General features: G+C 43.9%; 1 protein-coding gene across 6 annotated transcripts in view; it reads left to right on the top strand.

Annotated features, from left to right (window-relative positions):
* The window catches only part of ATG7 (autophagy related 7), a 353,330-nt gene that overhangs the window by 71,263 nt on the left and 268,586 nt on the right, over window positions 1–13,481 (top strand). For all 6 annotated transcript variants that reach the window (XM_040359335.1, XM_040359333.1, XM_040359332.1 and 3 more), the window contains exons 13-14: window positions 776–970; window positions 8,336–8,521. In XM_040359335.1, the coding sequence (XP_040215269.1) occupies window positions 776–970; window positions 8,336–8,521 (381 nt within the window). The remainder of the gene's footprint in view (window positions 1–775; window positions 971–8,335; window positions 8,522–13,481) is intronic.

Raw genomic sequence — 13,481 nt, 5'->3', positions numbered from 1 at the left:
GCTGTACTATGATCAGTGTACTCACATACAGACCTATCAGAGATCCGCTCTGTATGCCTGATCATCTGTACCTCCCCCCACTCTGCACATAATGTTGTCACCGCACTGACGTCACCACACTAACAAAATGAATTTGTTGACAGTGCACATGTCTGGTATATGTATACACACCACATATATAACAAGAGATATATATCATCTTGTTATGTAGATATATCTGCACAGGAACAAATTATTTCGTATATTTACTGGTTCCTGGAAGGAGGAGGGGAGGGGAGGGGAGGTTTGCATAGATAAGGGGCGGTAACTTTCTCTGACACTCCCGTTGCTATTGAAACCTGATCTGAAACCATTACACTGCTTGTACAGCACTGAGCATGTGCGAGGCTGAAATCCAGGAAGTCATACAGTCTGGCTTCATGATGCCCACACTTAAGATGGCCCCAGTCAATTTCTGTTTTATAAAGTGTCTAAATGCTGTAACAACCTAACAAAACGGACCTTAGTTTACAGACTAACTGTAGTAGAATACATTAAGCTTGTGTATTACAGGGGTTTTCATATTTAAAAAGTTTTTATTTTTAAATTTGTGGCCGGAACTCCGCTTTAAGTGTGTTTTTACGTTAATAAAGTATTTTGTGCAATGTTGTTTATATCTTTGTATGTATTGGAATCCACTGACAACAAACGACATAAATGTAAAGTATAAGTTTAGGGTGCTTATAGTTTTGCAGACTGCTGATGTGATTTTTTTATTTTTTTTGTTCCTTGCCAGACCACTCAGGGATTTACCTTGAGTATACCAATGCCGGGTCACCCTGTGAACTTCTCTGATGAGACTATGAATCACGCCTGCAGTGATGTGGAGAAACTGGAAGCGCTCATTGCTGAACACGATGTTATATTTCTACTAATGGACACCCGGGAGAGTCGCTGGCTGCCCACTGTTGTTGCGGCAAGTAAGAAGAAGGTAATGAGGAATTTAATGAAAGACACAGTCAGTTCCTAGCAGCCCTTTTATAGAGAAGCTCTTTGCGCCATTTTTTGACTATTCCTTTAATGCTTTAGGCCCCTTTCACACCTGCGGACCGTATGTCCGCTTTTTCATCCATCCGTTTGCAGATGAAAAAGGGACATACATTGGTCCCTATGAGATCGCAGGTGTCGGCGGATGAACATCCGCTGACACCCGATCTCGTCCGCCTCCACAATGATCCGATTCTGCAAACGGAAGAAAACCCTATTTTTCCTTCTGTCTGCGGAACGGATGAACACGGACACACGGTCCGTGTTCATCCGATCCCCCCAGCTTGCTGTGGGGGCACCCCAAATCGAGCTACAGCTCCCTGTGTCCATTCAGACACTGAGCCGCGACCTGCCCCCCCTTCTCTCCTCATTGGCTGACGAGGAGGGAGAGTACTAGCCAGCCGAGCCTCATGCAACATCGCTGGATCTAGAGGGGGCTCGGGTAAGTATGAGAGGGCTGCTGCATACTGAAGGCTTTTTATCGTAATGCATTGAATGCATTAAGATAAAAATAACTTCTGATTTTGCAATTGCTTAAAATTTTGGCTGATTCAGTGGCTTCAGGCAGTTTCTTCAGTCACTTCTCTTCCAGTGATCTGATTTGTGGGTCTGATCTGTGTCAAACATTTGAACTGCACAGGCACCAGGATTTACATGACTGTGTCAACACAGTCAGGAAGTAGATGTTGATCCTGGATAATGTCTGCACAATGATGATGTAATTCTTTAAAGGCAGAACTAACCCCTTCAATATAACGGCTCCCCAAAACAGTCACATTCATGGGAACTATACCTGTTACAATTACTAGTGTGATGGAAGCCTTTCTGGCTGTAAAGGATAAAGCCTTGTACACAATATCCAATTGTTGGCAGGGCATTGTCTGTTGACAGACAGTTGTCCTAAAATCTGACCGTTGGTACACTTCTTCTCACAATTGTTGTCCAACTTTCATCCAACAAATGTTGGATGACATGCTAGTAAATTTTCGGCGGACAACGGTCTGTTGCCCGATTTTCGTATTGTCAGTACACAAGTCCATCACACAAGTCGAAAGTACAAACGCACATGCTCAGAATCCATGCTCACCAAACATGGAATTGGCATAAGGTGCCCAAAGGGTGGAAAACCTGATGGTTTTACTGCGGCAGGTTACCTCCCCTGTGCGAGCCATCATAGCTGTATGTCGGCTCTTTAAGATGTGCCTGCAGCGTGTGCCCGGTAGGCCCTATGACCGGCGGGCACCCGCAATTGCTCATGACAGAGTGAGAACCCGTATCTCTGTGTGTGTGTAAACACACAAATCTCGGTTCCCTTGGGGAGAGGAGAAAGATTGCGTGCAACTACTAAGTAGTAACACCGATCGGTCTCCTCCCCCCACAGTTAGAACACACCTAGGAAACACAGTTAACCCTCTTGATCGCCCCCTAGTGTTAACCCCATTCCCTGCCAATGACATTTATACACTAATCGATGGCTATTTTTGGCTCTGATCACTGTATAAATGTCAATGGTCCCAAAAACGTGTCAAAGGTGTCCGATATGTCCGCCGTAATTTTGCAGTCTAATCTTTCTCTGCCTCATGTAGTCTGAGAAAATCCCCTCAGATCAGCAAGATGTGGAGTCTCTAGTTCCTTTGCCCTCAGAGCAGGCTGGAAGTTGTAGTCCTAACACAGTGCAATCTCAACGTGAAACTTGAGTCCTGGAACTACAATTCCATGTATGCTTTGCTTCCTGGTGTTAATCACTCTGCTGGCAGGATGTGATGACACAGTCTTTGTGGTCACTAGAGGGAAACCGTTTCACTGCAGAAATGTTGCAGTGTGTCTTCTGATATTGCAGGTAAGATATCTGGCTCCAGGCTACACGTACATGTGATTTTTTTCTTTTCTTTTTTTTATAAACTTGCAAAGATTTCAAACAAACTTCTTTCACGTTGTCATCATGGGATATTGTTTGAAGAATTGTGAGGCAAATATTGAATTTAATACATTTTGGAATAAGGCTGTAACATAAAATGTGGAAAAAGTGAAGCACTGTGAATATTTCCGGATGCACGGTATAAATTACCAAGGAGATAATGCTGATGCCTACATTACCCCAGTGATTGTATTGGTGCCTAGTTAGTGGATGCATTCTGATTTTGCTGAAACTGTCCAGTTAGTTTTTGTTTTATATATTATATATGTGCCTTCACTTCTACCGTCACAACCTTTTGGAATTTTTCTTTAAAGGGGTTGTAAAGGAAAAAAATGTTTTCCCTAAATAGCTTCCTTTACCTTAGTGCAGTCCTCCTTCACTTACCTCATCCTTAGATTTTGCTTTTAAATGTCCTTATTTCTTCTGAGAAATCCTCACGTCCTGTTCTTCTGACTGTAACTACACACTGTAATGCGAGACTTTCTCCCTGGTGTGGAGAAAGCCTCTTGAGGTGGCGAGCAGGAGAGTCAGGATGCCCACTAACACACAGCTCCTTTCTCTATCTGCAAAGTAGCGAGTGTCCTGACTTGCCTACTCGCCCCTCCCCCTCAAGAGGCTTTCTCCACACCAGGAAGAAAGCCTTGCATTACTGTGTGGAGTTACAGACAGAAGAACAGGACGTGAGGATTTCTCAGAAGAAATAAGGACATTTAAAAGCAAAATGGAAGGATGAGGTAAGTGAAGGAGGACTGCACTAAGGTAAAGGAAGCTATTTAGGAAAAAAAATGTTTTCCTTTACAACCCCTTTAATGCAAGGAAGAATCTAGTTGCACAGGCAAATTGAGGCAGTTCTTTTCCCAGGCAATGTAAAGGTGCACACCATGTAATCTGGTGCCACTGTCCTGTGAAGTATTTCAATGAAAAAGCCCAAAAGTTTCCACTTTCCATCTTTCTGTCCTAATTAATTATTTCTAACTTTCCATTCATCCCAATGTGACACATGAATGACGCAGGGGATTTTGTAGGAAATGCTAGTCATGCAAGAAGTAGGAAAAGTAACTTTTAGGTAATACTATATGCACTGTGGTGACTCCACTAGCTTTATGGGAAGAGATCATAAAAGGGTCAGGCACCGAAATTTGGTTTTATGTGGTCTAACAGTGACTCAGTCGCTGTTTTATTGGAAAGCTGTGTAACTATTCCCTTGAAATTTTTTTGAATGTCAAGTACAGCAAGTTGTTGTTTTTTCATAGGCAGTATATTTTCCATTGTGTTTTAAAGGATAAGTTCACCTTTTGTAACATATTCAGGGTGTAACATGTTACAGATGCACCAGCCTGTTCTGACAGCTAGCAGGGGATCTTCTCCATCCCCCGCTAGCTGTCGCACTCCAACAATTGCGGCGGTGCGGAGCTCCGCCTGCCTGGCCATGTCATCCATTCACAGTGTTCTGTGGATAGGAAAACTACAAGGTCCGACAGCCTTTGCAGCTGTCGGCTTGTAGTTCTCAAGGAACTACCACAGTGCTGTTAAGTGCTGTTGTAGTTCATTCATGCTTCCTGTGATAGTGTAACTGTCTGGCCGTATCAGAGGTATGATCTGACGGATACAGTCTGCAGGACAATGACATTACACCCACGATCTGCTGATCCTGGGTGCAATGCTTTACAGGTCCATTACAAAAAAAATATGTATATTCTTTTTGCACAATTTTTTGCATGCATTTATTATTTGTTTTGTAAAGGTGAACTTATCCATTAAAAACAAAAAAATGCAACTGTTTTAATTTCTTGTTGATACGGTGGATATAAAAAGTCTACACACCCCTGTTAAAATGTCAGGTTTCTGTGATGTGGAAAAAATGAGACAGATAAATAATTTCAGAACTTTTTCCACCTTTTAAAGGGGTTGTAAAGGAAAATAATTTTTTCCCTAAATAGCTTCCTTTACCTTAGTGCAGGCCTCCTTCACTTACCCCATCCTTCGATTTTGCTTTTAAATGTCCTTATTTCTTCTTAGAAATCCTCACTTCCTGTTCTTCTGTCTGTAACTACACAGCGTAATGCAAGGCTTTCCTCCTGGTGTGGAGAAATCCTCTTGAGGGGGCGAGCAGGAGTGTCAGGATGCCCACTAACACACAGCTCCTTTCTTTATCTGCAAAGTAGAGAGTGTCCTGCCTTGCCTGCTCGCCCCCTCCCCCCTCAATAGGCTTTCTCCACACCAGGGAGAAAGCCTTGCATTACAGTGTGTAGTTAGTTACAGACAGAAGAACAGGAAGTGAGGATTTCTCAGAAGAAATAAGGACATTTAGGCTTAATTTCCACTGGCGTTTTTACAGCCACTTGTGTTTGCCTTTTTTATAGCTTAAAAACGCCTGTCCATGTTTATTTTGTAAAAGCCACGGTAGCGTTTTTGAGCGTTTTTTTAATGCCTGGCGTTTTTACAGCTCTATTGCTGGAGCCACAGAACGCCCTGGTCCCACGTTTTTTTTGCAGCTCAAAAACGCCTATGCCATTTGCAGCTCAAAAACGCCTATGTGGGCATGATGCCATAGAACAGGGATATTCAACTAGCGGACGTCCAGCTGTTGCAGAACTACAAGACCCATGAGGCATAGCAAGAATCTGACAGCCACAAGCACGACACCTAGAGGCAGAGGCATGATGGGACTTGTAGTTTTGCAACATCTGGAGGTCCGCTAATTGCATATCCCTGCCATAGAATAACATGGACATGCGTTTTTAAGCTGTAAAAAACGCTCAGAAAAGTGGCTGTAAAAACGTCAGTGAAAATGAAGCCTTAAAAGCAAAATTCGAAGGATGAGGTAAGTGAAGGAGGACTGCACTAAGTAAGGTAAAGGAAGCTATTTAGGGGGGAAAAAATTCCTTTACAACCCCTTTAATGTGACCTATAAACTGTACAACTCAGTTGAATAACAAACTGAAATCTTTTAGATGGATGGAAGTAAAAGTTAAAAAAACGAAACAATATGGTTGCATAAGTGTGCACACCTTTTAAACTAATCCTTTGTTGAAGCACCATTTGATTACAACACTGTCTTTTTGGTTATTGGTCTATCAGCATGACACATCTTGACTTGGCAATATCTACCCACTCTTCTTTGCAAAAATACTCCAAATCTGTCAGATTGTGAGGGCACCTCCTGTGCACAGCCCTCATCAGATCACCCAACAGATTTTCAATCAGATTCAGGTCTGGGCCATTCCAAAACTTTAATCTTCTTCTGGTGAAGCCATTCCCTTGTTGATTTGGATGTATGCTTTGGGTCGTTGTTATGCTGAAAGATGAAGTTCCTCCTAATGTTTGGCTTTCTAGCAAAATCTTGAAGGTTTTGTGACAATATTGACTACTATTTGGAACTGTTCATAACCCCCTCTACCTTTTTACTAAGGCCCCTGTTCCAGCTGAAGAAAAACAGCCCCAAAGCATGTTGCTTCCACCACCATGCTTCACTGTGGGTATGGTGTTCTTTTGTTGATGTGCAGTGTTGTTTTTTTGCACCAAACATATCTTTTGAAATTATGGCCAAAAAGTTCAAGCTTGGTTTCATCAGACCATAAAACATTTTCCCACATGCTTTTGGGAGACTTCTGGTGTGTTTTTAGAAAATTTAGCCGGGCTTGGTTGTTTTTCTTCTTTTGTCTTGCCACTCTACCCCATAGCCCAGACATATGAAGAATACGGGAGATTGTTGTCACATGTACCACACAACCAGTACTTGCCAGATTTTCCTGCAGCTTCTTTTAATGTTGCTGTAGGTTTTTTGGCAGCCTCCCTGGCCAGCTTTCTTGTGGTATTTTTATACATTTTGGAGGAACGTCTAGTTATTGATAATGTCACTGTTGTGCCATATTTTCTTCACTCATGATGACTGTCTTCACTGTGTTCCTTGGTATATCTAATGTTTTGGAAATTCTTTTGTACCCTTCTCCTGACTGATACCTTTTAACCACTTAAGGACCGCCTAACGCCGATATACGTCGGCAGAATGGCACGGCTGGGCACAATCACGTACCTGTACGTGATTGTTAAATGCCCAGCCGTGGGTCGCGGGTGCGTTCCTGCGACCCGGTCCGAAGCTCCGTGGCCGCGGGACCTGCGGACCAGATCGCCGCGGGACCTGCGGACCAGATCACCGCCGGAGTCCCGCGATCGGTCAAAGGAGCTGAAGAACAGGGAGAGGTGTGTGTAAACACACCTTCCCCGTTCTTCACAGTGGCGCTGTCATTGATCGTCTGTTCCCTGATATAGGGAAAGGCGATCAATGATGTCACACGTCCAGTCCCGCCCCCCTACAGTTAGAAACACATATGAGATCACACTTAACCCCTTCAGCGCCCCCCAGTGGTTAACTCCCAAACTGCAATTGTCATTTTCACAGTAAACAATGCATTTTTATAGCACTTTTTGTTATGAAAATGACAATGGTTTCAAAAATGTGTCAAAATTGTCCGATGTGTCTGCCATAATGTCGTAGTCATGAAAAAAAATCGCTGATCGCCGCCATTAGTAGTAAAAAAAAAAAAAATTATTAATAAAAATGCAATAAAACTATCCCCTATTTTGGGAAAAAAAAGACGCCAATTTTGTTTGGGAGCCACGTCGCACGACCGCGCAATTATCAGTTAAAGCGACGCAGTGCCGAATCGCAAGAAGGGGCCAGGTTCTTTACCTGCATATTGGTCCGGGTCTTAAGTGGTTAACAATGACATCCCTCTGATGCTTTGGAAGCTCTCTGCGGACCTTGGCTTTTGCTGTAGGATGCGACTAATAAAATGTCAGGGAAGACCTACTAGATCAGCTGAACTTTATTTGGGGTTAATCAGAGACACTTTAAGTGATGGCATGTGTGTTCCGACTCCTATTTAACATGTGTTTGAATGTGTTTGCTTAATTCTGAACACAGCTACAGTTATGAGAGGGTGTGCACACTTATGCAACCACATTATTTTATGTTTTTGATTTTACTTCTTCCTTCCTAAAAGATTTCAGTTTGTTTTTCAATCGAGTTACACAGTTTATAGGTCACATTAAAGGTGGAAAAAGTTCTGAAGTGATTTATCTTTGTCTATTTTTTTTACATCGCAGAAACCTCACATTTTAACAGGGGTGTGTAGACTCTTTATATACACTGTAAGTCTGTGAATATGATCACAGAAAATGTAGGATACACTTGGGAGCATTTGGGTTAAAGCCTTTTGTCTTTTATTAGAGAGACAGGGGCAGATGCAAAATGGCTTTTTATGGAATAAATACCACATTGTGGCCTGTCGTGTTCTCCTTGTTATCTCTGAGCGGGCAGTTGTTATTGTGACCCGAATTACGATTGCTGACATTTGTAAGCTTGTTATTTCTCTCTTGACTCCACAGTTGGTCATCAATGCTGCTCTGGGTTTTGACACCTTTGTGGTGATGAGACATGGCCTGAAGAAGGGGACACAGGAGGACTCTGATATACCTGGCTCTTCTGATTCCCAGGGGTCTTCTCTGTTCTCTAACATACCCGGATACAAACTTGGCTGCTATTTCTGTAATGATGTGGTCGCTCCAGGGGATGTAAGTAGTATATTTAAATCACTGTTTTTATTTGTCTTCTTAAAATTCTGCAGGTAGAAAAAAAAGATATCCAATAGTATGGATGAATCTTCCACTGTGGCTACGCTGGTTGTCAGAATCAGTGCCTCCATCTAATTGGAAGCAGACACTGTTCAGGCGACATTTTTCCACCCAGCTCATTCAGTTTTTCAATTCATGGATTTTAGGTAGAAGGGTGACAACAGGATCTGCCACATTGCCACTGGGTTCATATAAAGCAAATACCCTTGCGCACACCTACAGTGCCTTAAAGGAGTATTCTTAACCCTTGAAATTTTCCACATTTTGTCATGTCACCATCAAAAATATAGATGTAAATTATATATTATAGACCAACACAAAGTGGCACATAACTGTGAAGTGGAAGGAAAATGATAAAAGCTTTTTTACAAATAAATAACTAAAAAGTGTGGCGTGCATTTGTAATCGGCCCCCCTGAATCAATACTTTGTAGAACCACCTTTTGCTGCAATTACAGCTGCAAGTCTTTTTGGGGATGTCTCTACCGGCTTTTGCACATCTAGAGTGATATTTTTCCCCTTCTTCTTTGCAAAATAGCTCAAGCTCTGTTAGATTGTATGGAAAGCGTCTGTGAACAGCAATTTTCCTGTCTTGCCACAGATTCTCAATTGGATTTAGGTCTGGACTTTGACCAGGCCATTCTAACACATGAATATGCTTTGATCTAAATCAGGAGTCTCAAACTGGCAGCATCCCAACTGTTGCGAAACTCTGCCTGTGGGAGTCATGCTTGTAACAGTCAGCCTTGCAATGCGTCATGGGACTTGTAGTTTCACAACAACTTGAGGGCCGCCAGTTTGAGACCCCTGATCTAAACCATTCCATTGTAGCTCTGACTGTATGTTTAGGGTTGTTCTACTGAAAGGTGAACCTCCGTCCTAGTCTCAATACTTTTGCAGACTCTAACAGGTTTTCTTCTAAGATTGCCCTGTATTTGGCTCCATCCATCTTCCTATCATCTCTGACCAGCTTCCCTGTCCCTGCTGAAGAAAAGCATCCTCACAACATGATGCTGCCACCACCATGTTTCCCGGTGGAGATGATGTGTTCAGGGTGATGTGCAGTGTTTGTTTTTCACCACACATAGCGTTTTGCTTTTAGGCCAAAAAGTAACATTTTGGTCTCATCTGACCAGAGCACCTTCTTCCACATGTTTGATGTGTCCCCCACATGGATTCTTGCAAACTGCAAACGGGACATAGCTTGAATAGCAATTGGGCGACAATATAGTATCCGCCACCTCATCCCTATTGAATGTGAAATGAAGCAAAGATCTTTTTAATCCTATGTGAATAAACTTTATTGGTTTTGTATAAAGTGTGTTTTTCTCTGATTTTGGGCTCTTCTATAATCCCATTAAAAAAAAATGTTGCTTCATTTTCATTTGCAAATGGGACTTTCTTATGGCTTTCTTATTGCCACTCTTCCATAAAGGCCAGATTTGTGGAGTGCATGACTAATGGTTGTCCTGTGGACAGATTCTCCCACCTGATCTGTGGATCTCTACAGCTCCTCCAGAGTTACCATGGGCCTTTTGGCTGCCTAGTTTAAGTTGGATGTCAGTTTAGGTGGACGGCCATGTCATGATAGGTTTTCAGTTGTGCCATACTCTTTCCATTTTCGGCTGGCTTGAACAGTGCACTGTGAGATGTTCAAAGCTTGGGATTTTTTTTTTATAACCTAACCCTTCTTTAAAATTCTCCACAACGTATCCCTGACCTGTATGGTGTGTTATTTGGCCTCATGATGCAGTTTGTTCACCAATATTCTCTAACAAACCTACTGAGGGCTTCACAGAACACCTGTACTTATACTGAGATTAAATTACACACAGATTTACTCTATTTACTAATTAGGTGACTTCTGAAGGCAATTTGCTCCACTAGATTTTAGTTTGGGGTATCAGAGTAAAGGGGGCTGAATACAAATGCACTCCACACTTTTCAGATATTTATTTGTAAAAACGAATTGAAAACTATTTATAATTTTCCTTCCACTTCACAATTATGTGCCACTTTGTGCTGGTCTATCACATAAAATCCATCTATGTTTTTGGTTGTAATGTGATAAAATGTGGAAAATTTCAAGGGGCTTGAATACTTTTTCAAGGCACTGTATGTGAAAAAAGATCTATGCGTGTTCTACTCACTCTGAATGTTGCAAAATCACAACCTAAATTGATCCAGTGCTGTACTTTTATATAAGAAACCAAAAAAATGCATCAGCTTTTTACTATAATCCTCTTATGTTTCTAATATACAGTCATTAAATATATACAAAGTGGCAAACGGTCCCCTTCATGTGCTCCTTTTTATAAATCCACTTGAAAGTGCTTTGAGCAATAAATAGAAATATCAAAAAAGGTCCATGTGCTGTGCTTCAGTTATACTCCATTTGAAAGTGCTCGATCCTTTGTACTGCACACCCATCATATATGACCTATTCCACCACCATTAACCGCTCAACTGTAGACAATTGGTCATTTGCACTTGTCCCTTTTTTAACCACTTGGTAACCGCCCCATAGACAATATACGTCTACAGGGCGGGTGGTTAACTCTAGGAGGGCGTCAATGTACGTCCTCCCAGAGTCCGTCTCCCGCGCGTCCCCTGGGGCGCGCACACGGGAACATTCGTGACCGCCGGGTCCAGAGGACCCGGCCGATCACGAATCGCGGTAAACGGCCGCTGATGGCGGCCGTTTACCACGTGATCGCTCTGTCCAATGACGGAGCGATCACATGTAAACAAACCGGCGTCTTTTGATGACGCCGGTTCCTCCCTCCTCTCTCTGTACCGAGCGGTACAGTGTGAGAGGGGGGAGCGCGGGTGTCAGCAGCGCTGTGGATGGATCTGTGACTATTGCAGTCACAGATCCATCCATCCCTGCTCAGCCATCCCTGAAACCCCCTGCAATACTGTGCAATACCCCCCCTACAATACTCTGCAATACTCTGCATACCCCCTACAATACTCTGCAATACCCCCCCTGCGCAATACTCTGCATACCCCCCTGCGCTATACTCTGCATATCCCCCTGCGCAATACTCTGCATATCCCCCTGCGCAATACTCTGCATATCCCCCTGCGCAATACTCTGCATATCCCCCTGCAAAATACTCTGCATACCCCCCTGCGCAATACTCTGCATATCCCCCTGCGCAATACTCTGCATACCCCCCTGCGCAATACTCTGCATACCCCCTTGCGCAATACTCTGCATACCCCCCTGCGCAATACTCTGCATACCCCCCTGCGCAATACTCTGCATACCCCCCTGCGCAATACTCTGCATACCCCCCTGCGCAATACTCTGCATACCCCCCTGCGCAATACTCTGCATACCCCCCTGCGCAATACTCTGCATACCCCCCTGCGCAATACTCTGCATACCCCCCTGCGCAATACTCTGCATACCCCCCTGCGCAATACTCTGCATACCCCCCTGCGCAATACTCTGCATACCCCCCTGCGCAATACTCTGCATACCCCCCTGCGCAATACTCTGCATATCCCCCTGCGCAATACTCTGCATACCCCCTCCGAAATACTCTGCATACCCCCCCCCCCTGCGAAATACTCTGCATACTCCCCCCTGCGAAATACTCTGCATACCCCCCCCCCCTGCGAAATACTCTGCATACCCCCCCCTGCGAAATACTATGCATACCCCCCCCTGCGCAATACTCTGCATACCCCCCTGCGCAATACTCTGCATACCCCCCTGCGCAATACTCTGCATACCCCCCTGCGCAATACTCTGCATACCACCCCCTGCGCAATACTCTGCATACCCCCCTGCTCAATACTCTGCATACCCCCCTGCGCAATACTCTGCATTACTCCCCGGCAATACTCTGCATTACTCCCCGGCAATACTCTGCATTACCCCTGCACAATTACTCTGCAATACCCCCCGCACCAATACTCTGCAATACCCCCGCACCAATACTCTGCAATACCCCCGCACCAATACTCTGCAATACCCCCGCACCAATACTCTGCAATACCCCCGCACCAATACTCTGCAATACCCCAACACCAATACTCTGCAATACCCCAACACCAATACTCTGCAATACCCCAACACCAATACTCTGCAATACCCCAACACCAATACTCTGCAATACCCCAACACCAATACTCTGCAATACCCCAACACCAATACTCTGCAATACCCCAACACCAATACTCTGCAATACCCCAACACCAATACTCTGCAATACCCCGGCTAATACTCTGCAATACCCCGGCTAATACTCTGCAGTACCCAGAAAATACTCTGGGGAAAAATGCGTTTTAACCACTTCCCGCCCGCCGGCCGTCATGACGTCCTTGACTTTGTGCAGGGATATCTGAATGATGCCTGCAGCTACAGGCATCATTCAGATATCATTTTTTTCAGCCGGCGATTCCCTACACCATAAGAACGATCATGGCCGCTGTTCCGCCTCTTGATTGTTCTTACGGGAGGCGAAAGGGGACGTCTCCCCTCCCTTCTCCCTCCGGTGCCTCTTCTGACTCACCGCTACGATCGAAACCAGGATCGTTTTATTTTTTTTAATTTTTTTTCAGGCTTCCCAGCCTAGAGGTGAGATGTGGGGTCTTATTGACCCCACATCTCACTGTAAAGAGGACCTGTCATGCTATATTCCTATTACAAGGGATGTTTACATTCCTTGTAATAGGAATAAAAGTGATCAAAACATTTATTTTTGGGGAAAAACGTATCAAACTAAAATAAATAAAGTGAAATGAACAATAAAAATATATATATTTTTTTTAAAGCGCCCCTGTTCCTGCGTGCTCGTATACAGAAGCGACCGCACACGCAAGTCCCGCCCACATATGAAAACGGTGTTCAAACCACACATGTGAGGTATCGCTGTGAACGTTGGAGC

Source organism: Rana temporaria, chromosome 7, assembly GCF_905171775.1.
Source record: "Rana temporaria chromosome 7, aRanTem1.1, whole genome shotgun sequence".
NCBI lineage: Eukaryota > Metazoa > Chordata > Amphibia > Anura > Ranidae > Rana > Rana temporaria.
This window is presented reverse-complemented; position numbering and strand designations above follow the sequence as displayed.